The sequence below is a fragment of the Prosopis cineraria genome, unplaced genomic scaffold (assembly GCF_029017545.1).
Source record: "Prosopis cineraria cultivar Desert tree isolate PC_DT_omini unplaced genomic scaffold, ASM2901754v1 PC13, whole genome shotgun sequence".
Taxonomy (NCBI): domain Eukaryota; kingdom Viridiplantae; phylum Streptophyta; class Magnoliopsida; order Fabales; family Fabaceae; genus Prosopis; species Prosopis cineraria.
Genome location: NW_026555344.1, coordinates 15757661 through 15777111, shown reverse-complemented (window position 1 = coordinate 15777111; position 19451 = coordinate 15757661). Strand labels below are relative to the sequence as shown.

The window sequence follows — 19451 nt, the reverse complement described above, 5'->3', positions numbered from 1 at the left end:
TTAATAATGCCGTCAGAGAGAATTAGCAGGAAAATAGATGTTTAGAAGCGGAATTCCATATACGCTCTTTTTTCTTTTTCTTTTTCTTTGGATGAACGTTCATTTGGTTCTTGTTGAATTAACAAGATTTTTTAATATATTTTTTTGTTTGTTTGGAGAAAGAAGACAATGAATATGCTTGTTCTCGTGCTTATACTTTGATTGCTCTAGAGATTTTTTTTTTTTTTATGAAATAAAATTTAGGCAAGTAGGGTGCCTGAGTCTCACCAGGGCCAATATGTCTTCAGGCTCAAAGTATTTATAGATTATCCAACAAAAAGGTAGTCATGTTGGCAATAGGATTTCATGAGTTAAATTTTTATCAATTAGATCAATTTTTATTGTTGATTGCTCTAGATTTGTGCTTGGGGATTTTGATAAGGAAGAAGACAACAGATCTAGAGAGCATATGAATATGGGGAGGAATGAGTTTTTTCCCCCCTTCTTTGATTGAGGAGCATTATGGACTTCTTGTTCTTGATGCTGTTGTTTGATTTTATATATATATATATATATATATGGATGTATGTATGCATGCATGCATGTATGTATGTATTAAAAATTCCCATTCTTCTTAATAACGTCAACAACATTTCATTGCACTACATTGCTTTACCATCTACGAGGTCAAGGAAGATTATGTTATTATATAGGAAAACTATTTATTATGGTTTTATTTCTTTGGATAATTATTTATAAATTAATTAAGCATTTATTAGCATTTAGTATAAAATAATTAACTTTCTTTTATACCAAATCATAAATTATTGATCCATTCAACCAACCCACGTATTAGTCCAAAATATGATAATTATAACCATATTTAAATGTTACGCATCAATATTGGCATTTCAGAGTCAATAGTCCTCTCAATATAGAATCTTTTTTTTTTTTTTGGGCTAGAACGGAAAAATCAATCCAGAATCTTTATTACACTGGATCCACTGGTATAATTTTACGGAAAATGGCAATTAGGGACCCTAAGCCCATTATTTACAATTAGGAATTTAAATCATTAAAATCTCAATAATAAATCATAGTCCTTATTTGAAATTAAAATATATATAAATTTATAAAATTACTCTCCACTTGGAAAACAGAGAAATCACATTGTTGAAATTATTATCATAGGATGAAAATATTGTTTACTTCAATTTGGAAATAAAAAAATAGTAGTTGGAAATGAATTGTTTACTTGTATGAAATTAAATTCACTTTTAAAATTTTTGAAGGACATTTGTGGATACACAATAGTCAATTGAAAATTTACTAAAGTTACTTCTAAATATAAACTTAATCTTTTGTAAATTTTTATTCTTGTTCATAAATAGGTAGACCATTTAAAAAATAAAGAAATGATACTGTTAAAATTACTATTATAGGATAAAAATATTGATAATCTTAATTGGGAAACAAAGAACAAAAGTTGCAAATTGATTGTTTCACAATATGAAACTAAAATTCACTTTTTAAATTTTCTAATAGCATTTGTGAATATATAATACTCATTTAAAAATTTATAAAGTCATTTCTGACATTTTAAACTATTCGTATTTTTTTAAAATTTCAAATAAGAACCACAGTCCATTATTAAGATTTTAATAATTTAGGATTTTTAATTATAATTAATGGACCGTAGGGGTTCCTATTTGTCATTTTTCCTTAATTTTGGGGAGAATGTCAAATGAGAATATTTGAAAGGAAAATGACAATTAAAGACCATAAGAGCATTAATTACAATTATAAATCCTTAATTAATAATTATTAAAATTTTAATAATAGATTATTGTCCTTACTTGCAATAAAGTATTTTTTATTGATTGACTTAAGATTCAGAATGAATTTTTACAAATTTTTAACTAATGCTATAAAAATTTTCAAATATGCTTTGTATTTTGTAGATTTCTTAAGTGATTTATTTATATATTAATAGCAAAAAATCTAAATTTATAATTAACTCTCGTAAAATTCTAACTATAGTAACAAATTATTTCAAATATATTTTGTTATTTTTTAACTCACTATTCAAATTTTTTTAATTATAAGTAAGGACTATGATCTATTCTTAAGGTTTTAATAATTTAAAATTTGTAATTAATATTCTTATGAAATTTTTAATTGTCATCTTTTCTGGTTGAAATTGTGCAATGTCAATGAAATATCATGAAATTGCTCATTAGGATTTAGGTACACAGGTACCATCTAGCTGCTAGGATCTTGAATAACTACCTCTTGGGTGCAAAAAGAAAGTCCCATAAAATGAAGAGATTCAAGTAAGTGAAGTCTCGAAGGGATTTAAATTTAATTAAAATTTTGAACATATTTACAAAATTGACCTTTGAAAAGCTCGACCAAATTTAGATGTGAGGCATTATTATTTGGACTAAATTTTAACTTTCGATCCAAGTCTAACCCATGCTTCTAGAAAGAAGTGACCACCATTCACTTCAAATAAATGGGACATGTGGTGGAATATTTGGTTGAAAAAAAAGCTATAGCTAGTAGCTATAAAAATTGGGATATGAAGCTAAAAGAAAATTGCCACTTTGCCTATGACAATGGAAGCATGACACACCCCTTCTTCAATACCTTAAACATCAAACAAATGTACAGACACTTTAAGTAGAGAACCAACAATTATAGCCTGTTTGAATTGAATGTATAATCAATTTTTGGGGTGAAAAACTCGATTATACCAAAAATTACCCAAACAGTTGACTGAAATCAAAATCAATTATAGTTGATTATTGAATCAAAATCATATTTTGAAATAAGATCTGGGAGGTTGCTTATAGATTCAATTTTACTGTTAAATAATATATTTTACTTCCTAAATAAAGTTTAACAAATTTAATAATATTAAATATAACTTTATTAATAATTTAATTTTGAAAAGTAATATCCTTTATAACAATTTGTACAATTAAAATTAATTTCAGAAAAATAATATCTAAACATATTGTATTATAACATAATCAATTATAATTAAAATCAATCATATTAATCAATTAATTTTGTAATTAATTATACCTAACTACTAACTAAAATCTAAACAAGCCCTTAGTAGGAACTACAACCTCGTTGCTCTCATATTTTTCTTTTATATTATCATCTTACAATTTCTATAGTTTATTTTAGAACATTAATAGTACCATGCTTGCTCTCGTTTTATAGTTCTCACATTTTGCTCAATCTCTATTTTTTTTTCATTTTCTATTTTTTCTAAGCATTTGGTGCGGGGAAATTATGGAAGAAGTCTCTAAGAACTCACCATTTAATTTTGCAACCACAACAAAAAGAAAAAAACGCCAACAAAATGATAATTGTACACCTACAATCCACTTTAAATTTAAAAATTTATTTTTTTATTTTTTATCAATTTTTTAAAAAGAATGACCAATTTTTTTAATTATTTGATATTATGTTGTATCATATAGCTTATTAAGTCATGATAAACTTAAAATATTTAGTTTTATTTTTAAGTTGAATAAAAATTTCATATTTGTTTCTATAGATTACTATACGTATATATAATTTTTTTTAATTTAATTATTATGTCACCAATTTGATCATTAATACAATTAATTAAATTATGTAAATCATAAATTGTTGACTTTTTAATTTAATACTCGAGTCAGTTTTAAAAACATTGGTGAAAAGACAATGTTTCTCCTTCATCTCTCTCCCACTCCAAAGTTCAAACATTTTCCTTCTTCTCAATCTCCTTATTACCAAACCAAATGTACAGATGGTAATCAATATTACATTGCACCATTACATTACAAAGAAAATTTGTAATTGAACCAAACAAGTATTTAAAATAAAATAAAAAATGACTATTTCTGTTCTCAACCCTTATAAAATAAAATTGAGAAATGGAAACAGTTATTTCTTATGTTATTTTTTTATTCACTTCTTTAATGAAAATTGTGATTTGTAACTCTAAAATTATTATTTTGCTTCAGTTTCAGGATTCAGTACTTTTGAAATGAAAATAATCATATATTTCTTACATTATTTTAGTGGCTTTTTTCATGAAAGTTGCATTTATTACTCTGAAGTTACCATTTATGTTTGAGGACATTATAGTCATTTCGTTAAAAAATTGAATGCCAAGTAATTCCTAAATAATTATCTCATTTTATAGTTCCTTTCCATCATTTTTTTTATTTGAGTGAGATTTATTTGTCACTTTTTCTGCCTCAAAAGCATATAAAGAATTATTTATTTATTTATTTATAATTTGGCCAACGCCAAAATTATTTACTGAAATACCATTAAAGCAGGGTTTCATTTTGGGAGGGAATTGTATTGCGTATCCATTGTGGAATAATAGGCATGAAATTAAAGAAAAATAAAGCTATTTCCATTATCCAAAAGTCAAAATTAAAACCTTCACTCTACTTGTTGGCCTATAAATATGTCATCACCGTCGTGTCATATCTTTGCAGAGAGCAATCCGAACGAGAAAGCACTCTGAGAGATCAGTTTCACTGAGAGGTTTCATATTCAAACTCTCAAATGGCTGTCGGAGGTTTCGCCGTTGATGCTCCGTCGTCCAACGCCGCCGGCGACGGCAAGATAACTCTCTCCGTCGTCATCACCTGCATCGTTGCGGCATCGAGTGGTCTCATTTTTGGATATGACATCGGAATTTCAGGTTTCTTTCTCTAATTTGCTTCTGATTTGTTTCTCTTTTCCTCTTTCTTTTAATTTCAGTGTCTGATTCATTATCCCTATTTGCTTGATCTGCTTCATCTTCCTCAATATCTTCCACAGTACGTTGAAAAACTATGAACTGAACTGATCTGTTGTGGTAATTATATTTTAATTAATTAATTAATTAGTTTGAAATGCGTATATATTATTTTCTCTGAATTTTAATTATTCATCAATTATTATTTTATATGACAGGCTGAAAGTAATTTTCATTACATAAATTAAAGATTGATGGTCTATTATCAGTTATTAACTCCTTTTAGTCTAAATTACAAGATACTTCTGAACATATTTCACATGCACAAATAAAAATAATTATTTTCTTAATTACTTCAAAAAAGTCATATTTTCTTTTTGTTCTTAACCTTTTAGACATAGACATAGACAATATTAAATGAAGTAGATTTTATGTTTTTTAAGTGAGCGCTTCATAACTACATAAAGGTATCCTAGAAAACATGACCATTATTACCTCTTGCTTAAATTAATCTGAACTCTCTCGTTTTGAGATTATTTTTACCAACGGTAATTTCATGATCGTGCCTCAAGACATTTTTAATATATTTATTTAATATAGTTACATATTACATTACTTGAATTTGAGACTCTTGAATAAGCTTATTCATTTTCCTTGACCAATGGAACTTGAACTCAATGCCCCTAGGTAAAAAGAGACATTATTGATTACATATGCATGAAAGGTTTCAGAATACACCGTCTCTATATGAAATGTTACAAAATATAAAAGGACGTAATAATTATAATAATAATTAACTTGATTTATTTAATTGGCCAAAAATATACTATAGTGATTATATAAATTTCATGTACATCTAAATATTTAATACAAATACATGGTTTTGGTGAACTGATCATATTTTAAGTAATGGTTTATATTTTGTATTTCATGGAATATATTATATACTAACTTCGATCTAACATGAACATCAGCTGGGTTTCTTCAAGTGGCCGTTAAGACTTTGACGTGTCATCCGATCATGGTTTTGAAAATTGTTAATAAAACAGTTTTTTTGAAATTTTAAATTTGAGCAAATACTTGGTTGGTTTATCTTTTCTTTTATAAAATATAATATTTGTCAATGTTTATCTACAATAAAAACAACAGTAACCTCTTTTTTTTTTAAGAAAAGAAAACATCAGTAACATTGAAATCACAATTAATTGATGTCAGTTAATTTTTTTTACTTTTTATATATCTGTTTTAAAATATATAAATGAGTGGTCAACTTAAAATTTATTTTTCTTGATAGGATTGTATTTTTTAATTTTTATATCCATTCATATATTAATGTGCATTTATTTTGTTATCAAAAATTTTAAATTCTGCCTATTCTTTAAAAGATTTTGAAAAAATTTTTGCTCACTTCGTGGCATGCAATTTCTCTCCCTCTCTCAAATTCAAATTCCTTTCATGTTTTCCAAATCTTTCTACAAATAATATAATTTTAATAAGATATTTTTGTCATGATAAGTATAAATTTTACTCCTTTTATTAAAAATATAAAATATTTTTAATTTTTTATGCATAATTATTAATTTTTTTAAAAAATATTTTTATTGGTAATGAATTTATAATTATTATAGAGTGTTTAATAAGAATAAATATAAAAAGATAGAGTTAATTTAAAAATAAATATTTATTTTATTAAAATAAAATTTAATTAAAAATATTTTATATTTTTTAAAGCACAACAAATACAATAGCATCAATAATGTGTTTCCTGTGCATTGTAAGGGCATGATTTACTAGTAAAGCAGATAACTTTTTAGGTGTACCTAATGCTGCTAGTCACTTTTACTATCTCCAATAAAAATACACTAAGCCATATTATTTTAATCCTAGACGATAACCCCATAATGTATACCCATGTTCTTAAAAAAAATAAATACTAAAATATTATAAATTATGGGATCGTCACGTATGATTAAAATATGTGCCTTGGTATATTTTTATTGGTGATAGCATGAGGACATGATGTATAGGGTAGATTTGAGAATTTCCGGGTAAAATATGAAAATGTAAGAGGGGTTATCTTTGTGGTACCTAAGATATACAAGGCATACTTTATGGCCATAATACAAAATTTAAGGTGTTACTTATGAATAAAAATATAATTAATTAGTTGATTGTCGTTCATGTATTATATTTTCTTAATTATATATTCATTAATTAATGACCAAAATTACATACATAGAGTTATTATGAAAAATTGAAATTATATTTAAAAAAGAATTCAAATTATACCAATGAATTTTTTTAAAAAATTATACAAACACACACACAAATATATTTATTTATATACATATTTTCCCTATTTATTTTTAATGAGAGAAATTATTATACGTTTTATTTTTTTATAAACAAAACTTCAAAATTCAAGAAATACTATCATACTTTTTCAAATTTTTTTTTAAATTAAAATTTATTTTTATGGGATAAAATTTTTTTGTTAATCTCAAGGCTAATTTAGTTCAAATTTTTTAATTTTACTTCTTATTATTATTATTTTTTGGACCAGCTTGTTATTATTATGTTTAGCTATGTTTTTTTTTTTGGACTATGTAAGCTGTTGAAAATGTGCTTATATTTGAAATTGAAAAAAAAGTGTATATTTATAAATTATTTTTAACTTAATTAACTGAAATTAAAAAAAAATAGAATTTATTAATTTTATTAATAAATTTAATAAATTTTTAATTTTATCAATGAGTCATGAATAAAAATTTAATATATGACATATAAATAAGACAAATATTTTTTTTCCTATCTTATAAACGTGACTAGAAAGAACAATCATTACAATCAATTATTTCGTTTTTGTAACCCTGTTTCTCAAAAGTAGTATACTTTTGTTGGTTCTGCCTTCACCTGCCGAAGGTGTTAATTTCAACAACCTGATAAACACAAACCCAACATTCAACAACGAAAGGTCGCTGGGACTTGGTGGGACCCAAATTTAGTGGATTACACGTGGCGTGAGCATGGGCTAGGGCAAGGGCATGTGGGGATCACCTGCGCACTTTGAAATTTCGTACTATATTTTAATTATTTTGTATTAAAAAGAAAATACCCAAATTATAATAGCCGCCCTAATTTCATGTGTAAAAGCATATAATAAACACGATCCGCCATACTCATGTAACAATATTTAACCATATCAAATACACACTATTATTTTGTCCAAAAAAAATACACTATTATTTTTTTCCGTTTTTATCAAACCCACAATATTTGTGTCATAAAGTATAAATATAGAACTATCTAATTATCAAATTTGATTCATAGATTATAAACTAAGTCTTTACTTATAACATGTATACATTTTCTATTGTCATAAGCCTGTATTTTATTTTTGGCCAAAGTCATAAGCCTTAATAATATGCTAATAGAAAATCAAGGTACTGAAAATTAGACTGGTTATTGAATCAGTTGAAGTAGTGATTTAAGTATTAGTGGTCCAACTAAGGGTAAATTTTGAATCAAATCGGTCACAATTAATATAATATAATTTGATTAAATATACAAAAATATTGATATGAAAGATTGTAATATTTAAATAAAAGTCATTAATTCTTGAGTAAATGACAAATTTATCCATAAAATCTTGCGCATGTCTTAAAAAAATAATAATTATAAGTTTTTGACAACAATAAAATACAAAATATTAAAATTATTAACTAAGAAATTTATATTTGATTGTGGATTCAATATTTAGAAGAAGAAAGGAAAATAGAAATAATAAAATTTAACTTGAGTCAACCTATTAATCCATCAAGTTGGCCATGTTTGACTGGGTTGAAACTAATTTGATTGGGTTAAAATTAAGTCATAAATGACCGGTTTTCTCAATCAAATGAACTAATTAGGTGATCGGTTCATTGATTTATGGGTCTATCTGGCTGGGGTTGGTTCGGGTTTATAAATAATATAGAAAACTACTGAAATAAAACAATATACATAACAGTTAAAGTTTTCAAAAGTGTCTTGATCTGGAGCTCGTTTTTTATGGGTTTATCATATATGCTACAGTGTTTCATTTTTCAAAGCTTGATGCTTGAAAAACTATCAGTTTTAAGCGGGCCGTTCGAGAAACCTAGCCCACATTGACAGTTTTAATTACGGACTACTTCTCAATATCTTGTGACAAGTACCTATTAACAAATGTTTATAAATTGGATAATATTGCTATATTGCTAAGCCAATTTTTTTTTCCCTTTTTGTTTGTAAAAAGCTTTCAATATATATGAATTTCAGGAGGTGTGACTACTATGCCACCATTTCTGAAGAAATTCTTCCCAGCAATACTGAAGAAGGCTAGCAGTGCTGAAACAAACATCTACTGTGTGTATGATAGTCAAGTTTTGACCTTGTTCACATCTTCGCTATACTTGGCCGGGTTGGTTTCATCCCTCATAGCGAGTCGAGTGACGGCAGTGCTCGGCCGGCGAAACACCATGATCCTAGGTGGTTGCACCTTCCTTGCTGGTGGCGCCATTAATGGAGGGGCTCAAAATATTGCTATGCTCATCTTGGGTCGTATATTGCTTGGCCTTGGGGTCGGTTTCACTAATCAAGTAAGTGCAAATAATGCATGCATTAAGCACTACTCTCTTTTTTCCCCCCTTTTTAATTAGAGGGATACATAATAACAGTTTGAAATTACAATTGGAATTGAATCCGTAACCTCTCACTTGTAGGAGAGATTATATGCCACTAAATTACAAAAGCATAGCCTAAGCACTACTTTCACTTATATGTGGGCATTAAGGTGCTAGGGAGATTTTTATATTATGTTTTGGATTGTGAAGCACAAAATGTGTTTATTACCACTTTGTCTCTTCAAAATTAGGGAGAATGATAATAAACATATTAAAATGAGAGATTTATGAACAGTTAGGTTTCTGACAAAAATTTGTGTTGTATCCAAAAAAAATCTCAATTGCAAATTGAGTTATATTTAGATAAACATAACCTTTACAATTAACACTTGTAAATTTGTAACTTTTTAAATTAATATTTATAATTAATTTTTTTAAAAAATGTATTGAGAATTTAATTGTAATAAATTTATTATTTTAGTACTTTATTATCATTCTCCCTCAAATCTATACAACCAATTATGAAACGTTGAAAAGTTTGAAAAAAATTAAATTTGTTTATCTGGGTACACTTGTTCCGTTGTTTAGGAAGTTCATATATAATTTGCTTTTTTACCTTTTTTTTTCTTACTTGCAACTAAAATTATTTTTAAAATAATAAATTCTTTTTTAATGTCATAGAATCAAATATCATTTTTTTTTAATTTTATACTTGTGTTTTGCCTTTTAGTTTGCTAGGGATAAATTACTAGTTCGCTAGTTATCGGGCCAGTTGGCCATTTAACTTCCCAAAAACAATTTATATTTAGTGCTCAATCACGCAAGTGCATTTAGTATTTATTTCTGACTCATTTTTATGAAGCCAGAGCACATAGATACTGAAAAATTATTCATGGCATTATATATTTAGAATTAAAGGGTAAAATACTCATAACTTTTTCTTAAACATTTTTTTAACATATTTTTATTTTAAAAATTTAAAAAATAGAGCATTTTTATCTCATTATTAAAAATAAAAAATATTAATCGTTAAATTGAAGTTTAATTAAAGATATTTTTATTTTTTTTTATTTTCTTTTGTGTTTAGTCTCCAATTTTTGTTCTCTAGTGAATTCTTTAACTTTTTTTTCAACATATAAAAACAAAAATCAAAAAATGCAGAAATGAAAGGGATAAAATCATAAATTTTTTTTAATCAAATTTCAGTTAACGATTTATGTTTTTGATTTTTAACAATAAGGCAAAAAATATTTTGTTTTTAGAAACTTTCACAACAAAAATGCTTCCAAAATAATTTAAAATATCAGGCACCCTCTGGAAAAAAAAAGTTTTAAGATGTTTTTGCCATTTGACCCTTGAATTTAAATAATTATAGTAATTAATTGTTTCAATATTGACAAAAATGAAGGCAGCACCAGTGTACCTATCAGAGATGGCTCCACCCAAATGGCGTGGAGCGTTCAACACAGGATTTCAGTTCTTCATAGCTATTGGAGTGGTCGTAGCCAACTTCATTAACTACGCCACTTCCAAGCACTCTTGGGGGTGGCGCGTGTCTCTCGGCCTCGCCGTCGTGCCAGCCGCCACCATGACCATCGGCGCCTTCTTCATCACTGATACGCCCAGCAGCTTGGTCCAGCGTGGCAAGATAAACCAGGCCAAGACCGCCCTGCGCAAAGCGAGGGGGCCCACTGCTGACGTGGAAGCTGAGCTGGACGACCTCATCAAATGGGCCGAGAAGTCCAAGACTCTCGAGCAAGAGCCCTTCACGACCATATTTGAGAGGAAATATCGGCCTCACTTGGTAATGGCATTTGGGATCCCATTTTTTCAACAGCTCACTGGAATCAATATCGTTGCGTTTTATTCGGCGAATCTGTTTCAGTCTGTGGGTCTTGGAAACGACGCCGCTTTGCTTTCAACACTCATTTTGGGGCTTGTGAACCTTGGATCTATCGTAGTGTCCACCTTTATAGTTGATCGCTTCGGTCGAAGATTGTTGTTCATCGAAGGGGGTATTCAAATGATTATCTGTCAGGTATGGTATGAAACCATATATTATTTTTATGGATTTTTGAACTATTTCCTCAGTTTGAAAATATATTGCACATTCACTTGCACAAGCATTAGCAAAGTTATCAAACCCATTTGTTCAAATATTTTTGTTTCTGGCCCCAAAATAAATTTTTTTTTTATTTTTTTTAAAGAGACTGATTTTCAGTCTGTCATTGAAAAAAACTAAAAAGACAACTGTTTTGCATTTTGTTGCAATTTTGGGAAGTACATTTTTATTTAAAAGTAGTTCACAAAATCATTAAAAAAATATTCAAAATAGCTTCTTAAAAAATTAGAAATATAATTTTTTAAAAAAATTAGATTATATTTTCAATAGATTAAAGAAATATTCTAAAATTTTCTCTATTTTAGATTTAGATTGTAACAAAATCTAATGATATTTGACTAATCTTATTTATTTTGATTTATTCTTTTATTTCATTATTCATTATCCTAAAAAATATAATAGTTTTGCCACCACCATCTACCCTCAAGCAACCATTATTATCAACAGGGCCCATGGTATCTTGAAGATGTCTATGACATTTTTATTTTACATAATTACATATTTCAGAATTTGAATTTGAAACTCCATACTAAATTGATTCAAGTTTCTAATTGTTTATGTATTTTTTATTTTTTTTGGAAATTATGTATTTTCTAATTAAGCAAAAAAATTTTCACTTACAATCATTTTTATTAATATTGGACTAATTTTCTTTTTTCTTTTTTAATTGTTGCCAACAATTGTACGAAGATTGCGGTGGCCGTGGTGCTAGCAGTTACGAACAGTACACAGCATCTCCCAAAGGGCAATACGGTATCCGTACTGGTGCTGTTATGTTTGTACGCTGCTGGGTTCGGGTGGTCGTGGGGCCCACTGAGTTGGCTCATTCCGAGTGAGATTTTTCCAATGAAGATCAGAACCACAGGACAAAGCATCAGTATAGCCGTGAACTTCATGACCATATTTATACTGTCTCAGACATTCTTGACCATGTTGTGTCACTTCCAATACGGTGCGTTTTTGTTCTTCGGGGGTTGGATCGCCGTCATGACCATCTTCATTGCGCTTTTCTTGCCAGAGACCAAAGGAATACCACTCGAGTCTATGTATGCAGTGTGGGGCAAACACTGGTTTTGGAGTCGCTTTGTGGTCAAAGATAATGATGTCCAAGACAGCAACAATCATCATCCATGATCTGACACTTGGGTTTGGACGGAGAGAAAAATAGGAAAAAAGAAAAAATAAGAGGAAAAACTCTTAAAAATAATTAAAAAAATTACTATTTTTTGAAATTTCTTTTCCTAGTTTTCCTTCATCTTATTTTCTTCTCACTTTTCTTTTCATATAAACCAAGTCTTAATTTTTGTAGGTCTTCATCTTCTGGAGAACTTGTTTTTATCTAATTATGTTATAGAAATTCTAGCTGCTGCTAAATATAATTGTTGTTCTTTTTAAAGGGTGAAATGATGTGTTTGTTCTTTATGATGCCACATTGAAAGAATTATGTTAGAATTCCCCTTCTTCTTTGGGTGCGATACAATCAATTTTGATCTTAATGTTTTGAAACTGGCTAAGTTAGTTTTGTATGAAAAATTGCAATGCATTTGATCCTTTAGTTATTGGTTTGAAAGATCCTATTATATTTTGGGCTGGATATCTAAAACATATCTTGATGTGGGCAAAAGTGTGGGCCTTAATTCGTAGGCCTATAGTGAGAGTTTATCCTTGAGTTATTTTAGTATATTTCTAGCATTACTCGGAAAATAGCATTATTAAGGGATTGTTGGAACACATTGATTATGAAAAAGATCAAAGTATTTTGAATTCAGTTTGAAGTCCTTAAGATATGACTTGAAAATGATATTGAAGGAGAAAAGACAAAAATAATAATAACCCTTTTGAATTTTAATTGATAGAAATATTGTCTTAACAAGCATGCATGTCACGAATAACAATAACAACTTGATAAGCATGAGTGTGGAAAATATCAAATGTAATATTATAACAAGTATGGTGGTGGGAAATGATAAGTAAGACTGTGTATGAAAAATGACAAGTAATAACAATAACAACAACAACAATAATCTCATAAGCACGAGTGAGGGAAATGACAAGCATGATTATTTTTGTCTTTTCTCCTTCAAACTTATTTAGAAGAATGAAAAATAAGGACTCTTGAAAAATGTCAAAGACATTTTACAATTAAAATAGAAAATATTAATCATTTGGTCCTTATAGTTTTAATTCAATTGTAGCTTAGTTTCTAAACTTTGACTCGTAATTCGATCGTATAGTTTTAATTAGGTTGTAACTCAGTTTTTTTAGCTTTCACTTTTGCAATTCAGTCCTTATAGTTTTAACCATTTAAAATATTAGTTCTTGTATTTTAAAAATAAAATTTTAAATATTAAAATTATGTTAAAATTTAGGATTAATATTTTTAATTACTAAACCCTTTTAATCTTTATAAAGATTAAAATTTTAAAATATTTTTAATTTTTATAATTTTATTTTTTTAAATATAGGAACTAATATTTTAAATTATTACAATTATAAGGATTGAGTTGCAAGAGTAATAATAGTTCATGAATTTAGTTACAATTGAATTTAAACTATAAGGAGTGAGTTATAATGAGTCAATATTTATAAACTGAATTACAATTAGGTCAAAATTACAAAGACAAAATAATTAATTTTCCCATTAAAATATAAGAAATTTACAATTGAAATTTCAAGAATTTACACCTCAAATGTCTTTGTTTCATATTAATTTCTTTACAAGTTCTTCAATTATCATTCTCCCATCTTATTTTCATATCTAACATCAAGAACTTAAGAATACATTCAAAATGTTTTGGTTCTATTTTGCAATTACCATGTTGCAACTGTCCTTGTATTTCCCTTTAAGTTATTTGGTGACTCCACAACTGGACTCGGAAATTGTGATAGGGTCTAGGGAGTGCAAGTTGAAGCGTATGAAGATAGCCTTATGGTTAGTTTGGTTTGTGAAAAGCGTGGAAATTGAGTAATGGGAAATATAATACTCCATTCGTCCTATTTTATAAAATATTTTTGGAGGAGATTTGGTGAATCAAAACATAAAATTTTTTTTTTAAAAATAAGGTTTCATTAATAATAGTTATTTCAATATTAACCCTCATTATTTCACTATTGAAATAAATTGTCTTCCTTCTTTTCCTTATTAATGAATGATATTTTTGGAAATTTATAGAAAAATTAAGATTATAAACTGTATTTACTGTATTTCATTCATGTGTACTCTCTCTCTCTCTCTCTATCTCTATCTATCTATCTATTGTTAATAGATATATTCCTATTGGAAGTAATCCCATTGTAACACTTTACTTTTTCAACCACGTTTAGTTAAACTTACCATGGTAATTAAAGACAAAATTTATCCTTTAAAATTCCTACTATGGTAGAAAAGGGGTTGTAATATTTTAAAAATTATCCTATTGATTAATTAATCTAATGAAGGATAATTATGTAAATTTAAGTATAATTGTGTTTAAAGATATTTAGAGAGCTAATAAGCCTATTGGGTTTAACTTTAGCCATTAGAGTGGGCTCAAATTGAAGAGAAAAAAATCAGAGTTTAGCCTACTATGTATTATGTTGCAGCATAATACATTTATGTTGCAGCATAATGTCAAAAATCAGACTTAAGAAAGCATCTGCATGTGCGAAAACAAAAAGGAAGAAGAGGATAATGAAGGGACTTGTAATTCTCTTTGCTAGGGCACAATTTTGTTGGTGTTTTTGGGAGATTTAAAGCTTCTAATCACTAAGATAAGCTTTCCTTATCATTCCTCTTTCTCTTTACACCATTTTAAATTAGGATTTATAGTTAAATGATGATTTTTGAACATTGAGAGCTTTGGGTTTAAACCCATTAACTTAAATGAAGTTAATGAAAATTATTTGAGTTATCTAAATTTAAAGATAGTAGTTTTATGTGTCTATAAGAGTGGGCTCTCAATTATGAAAGAATTTATGCATTAAAATGTCATTAGCGATGAAGATTTAGGTTGTTGGAAGCCACTAATGGTAGTAGATGGGTTTAATGAAGTTAGTTGGAGCTAATGGAGTTAATAAACTTAATAAGGTGATTAAACTCAAGAGTTGAGAGTCTTAGGTGATTAAAGTGTTGAAACTTAAGAGTTGGAAGTGAGTAATTTGTGACATTGATGATGATTTTCAGTAGTTAGATGATATATTAGTAATTATTTAAGTTTTTGAGACCTAAATGAAGTTAATGAGAGTTAATGAACTCATTAGATGTGAGGTTGATCTTGTAGTTGAGCAAATTGGCTATTAAAGTATGAAATTAGATGTTGAAAGTGGTGATTTGATCATTATCAGTGATGGATGTTAATATTAATTGTAGACAAACCTCATGAAGCACCGGTGAGTTTGAATTTAGCTTAGAAAGAAAGTTGTGATTAAGGGGTAACTTTTAACTTCTCAAAGTTTTAAAGTAACCGAGAAAAATCTTACTTTTACTTTTGCATGTTAATTAGTTGGTTTTTATAAACTATTGTCAAGATATGTGAATGTGTTTGTATGCAAGTATGGCATGAAATATTTGAAAATCATATATTATGATTTATGAGATATTTAAAATAAATGTGTGTGAACTTGCAAATGGAATGGTAGTTGTGATATAAACTAATTTAAGCAAAACTTGTACTTGTTTCATGTCTCAAATGAATAATACGGGATGATAGTAAATTGATGAGTTATGTGGAGTTATGTAAAGAAAATTGTGAGTGAGTGTAGAGTTATGTGCTAATTTGTTATGTAAGAAATGTATGATGATTATGTTATGATGAAAATGATGATGATAAATTACATGCTAATTATAATGATTATATGCATGGCATGATCATTTGTAGCATGACTTCGCCTGAGAGGAGTAGTGATAAATCTACATGATATCGACGGCTTACTGTTGTAATTAATAGCTAGCTAGACTACTAACCATTGGAATTGCTAGGTAGTCATTGTCCTATTATTGAATAGGGACTGTCCCATTTGTTATTTGAGGGACTTGAATCTAACTAGTCTTTACTAGTTCATGAAGGGGCTAGCTTAAGGGCACAACATCTCATGGTTGTTAGTATTTGGGGAACTATGACTTAAAAGTGAGTATAGTAGCCTTGACCGAACAACTTTTCACAAGTGAAAGGTTTAGGTAGTCTGATGACAAGGATGAATCTCACTAAATAGCCATTGGTTTCATATCGAAGGTAATATGAGAGTATAAGGTTATCATTGATTATGCATAACATTATATGGCCACATGATTGTTATTTGTGTGGTCTTGCATGTTTTATAAAGGATATATGATTGTCAGTAGTGTGACCCTTACATACTTAATAGTCTAATATCACATGATTGTTAGTTTTATGACCATATGAATTGGTTGGTTTAATATGTGAATATGGTTCATTTGAACCTGCTATTTGCATTACTATGATTAATTAACATGCATTAATATTTGTTTGATATACTTTAGTTATTGAATAATTATACTCATCCCTCATTTAACATTTACAGGTGCTAGCTCGAGTCAGGATAAAAAGAAAGCACTAAAGACTTGGAAACCTTGTTTCTTAATATAGGCCTCTTTATTTTTATTTTTTTATGTGTAACTAATTCAATAATGCCAATTAGAAAAATGCATATTTTGATAGTTCTTCACCATTTAAATGTTTATGTTGATTGGTTATATTTTGGGCCTTAGAATGGTTATTATGATTTGAGAAGTTTGGGCAGGGCTTAAAAATATTGGTGCAAGTATGACTTTTTGAGTTTAAGATGATTGTAATTGAACTTTATGAGATTTAATGTTAAAATGCCTCCATCTTTACTTTTGATAAGTTTGGGGTTGAGGATTGAATTTATGAAATATGTGATATCTAGTTCATGTGATGTGTTACATAGATTTTCCTAAGTCTATTGAGGAGGGTCTAGGTGTTGGATTGTGCTTTTGGTAATTGGTGTGAATTTTGGATGCTCAGGTTGTGGTTTAAGGGTGAAAATGTGTTAGTTTGCATTTGGGTGTTCAATTTGTGATTGGGTTAGAATTTGGAAATGAAACTAGTGTCATTAGTTAGAGTTTTGAAAGATCTTTCTATAGACACTTAGATCATCATCAATCAGATGTTGAATGAAGATTTAGGACATATTGAAAGTTTAGTAAGAAAGTTTGTCATGATAGTATATTGTTGTCATGGATTCTACATTTATGTCACAATATAAAATGTTATGCTACAACGTAATTCTAAACTTCATCGAAGTATTCTTGCTGTGCCTAATATCTGCATTATGCTATGGCATATTATGCTAAAAATGCTATTTTGACTTTTTTAATCCTAAATTGATTTGTTATCTTTTGTGATATGATTTTCACACTTTTATTTATGTTTTACTATGTTTTAAATTAGTTTATATTTGATTTCAAAGTTTAAGTTATTAAACTTGGGATCCCAACTTTGAAAGGTTTATATTTTCAAATGAAGTTGTTGTTGGATTGTGAAATAAGTATTTTAATACTTGTTTTAAAATCTTTTAAACCATTGTAAAACCATTGTAAACCTTTGATTTGTCTTTTCCTTCCTATTATAGTTAGTTTTTTTAATAACTGATTAAAGTCTACAACCATGGTTATGGACATTTTGGTTAAGTAACATAGGTAATAAGGAGAACATTACAAGGGCTACCATGGTAGATAGATTAAAAACTATCTTTTAAAAATAATATTATAACATCCCAAATTTCTAATCCTTCATTAATGATTGATTAGGGAATGAGTTAGTGATTTAATGTGGGATTAGGGTTTTGAATAGTGAAGTATTATTTTGATCCATTTTGATGTTATATGAACAGATACAAGCGAAAGAGCAAAATTCTAAAGCAGAGCGTATAAGCATAGTGAGGATTTCCCTCACTGTGCCATACTTCGCGACGCATAGTGCAAAACTTTGATTAATAGGAATCTGTCTAGCTCGTGAAACAGAAAGGGAGAATATGAGAAAGTGGTTCTGGCGTGGAGAAGAGAAGAGGCTATGCTAGGGCAAGCAAAATCAGGAGCAAGGATGGTATTTCCAACCTGTTCCTTATCGCTTAAGTCTCGTACTGCCTTAACCTTTGATTCTATCCTATTTTCTCTTAGTTTTAACTAATGAGAAATTAAATTTAGAGTTTTAAAGAGTTGATTTCTTACCCTATAATAATAGAAAGGTTCTCCGAAACTAAACTAGTACTTTGTAACTAGTTTGGGTCAGAACAATAAAGATTTAAAGTTATAGACAAGATTTGCCTTAATCTAGAAAAGAGTACTGAGAGAAATTTGGCTAGAAAAGTTAAAGCTTGTAATAAGGGATAATCAGTGGTAATATGCATAATTGAGTGTAAATTGTGAAAATGATAACGATTATGAGTTTAATTGCGATAATTGGCACTTTTTGTCAATGGCAGAAATTAACTTTGAATGTCAATTTTGTATAGATTCTAATATGTGATGTGTAGATAAGTAAAGAGAGATTTGAGTAAGGACATTACATAGGTAAACCTTTCTATTAGATAGAAGGGTTGAGGTAATCATATAGTTTATTATATTTATTGACTATTATAACTGTGTAAAAGTATATAATAAAAAAGAGAAATTGTGGTTTTATGAGTTTTTACGCATGACTTGTTATTGAAAATGGTTTTAACATGAATGTTGGTTTGTGAAATAAAATATGAAGGGTTATTATTTCAGTTGATACACACACACACACACACGTGTTATGACACCATATGCTATGAAAATATGAGGAAAAGCAGTGATAATTGTGAGAGAACATGATCATAGGAGGTGGAAGTTGATCCAGGATATATGAGGATGTGTAGGTATGGAAGAGTGAGTGAGAAAATTCATATAGTTGAGCTAGCACAATAAGACATCCGGTGCAATATTATATGGGCTATTACCATGGGTAAT

General features: G+C 28.3%; 1 protein-coding gene across 1 annotated transcript; it reads left to right on the top strand.

Moving 5' to 3' along the window:
* The first annotated feature begins 4474 nt into the window (after nucleotides 1–4474).
* On the top strand, nucleotides 4475–12896 carry LOC129291203 (sugar transport protein 5-like). The gene is made up of 4 exons (XM_054928450.1): nucleotides 4475–4699; nucleotides 9035–9354; nucleotides 10787–11416; nucleotides 12191–12896. The coding sequence occupies exons 1-4, from the start codon at nucleotides 4561–4563 to the stop codon at nucleotides 12632–12634; spliced, it is 1533 nt and encodes a 510-aa protein (XP_054784425.1). The 5' UTR covers nucleotides 4475–4560; the 3' UTR covers nucleotides 12635–12896.
* The last annotated feature ends 6555 nt before the right edge of the window (nucleotides 12897–19451 follow it).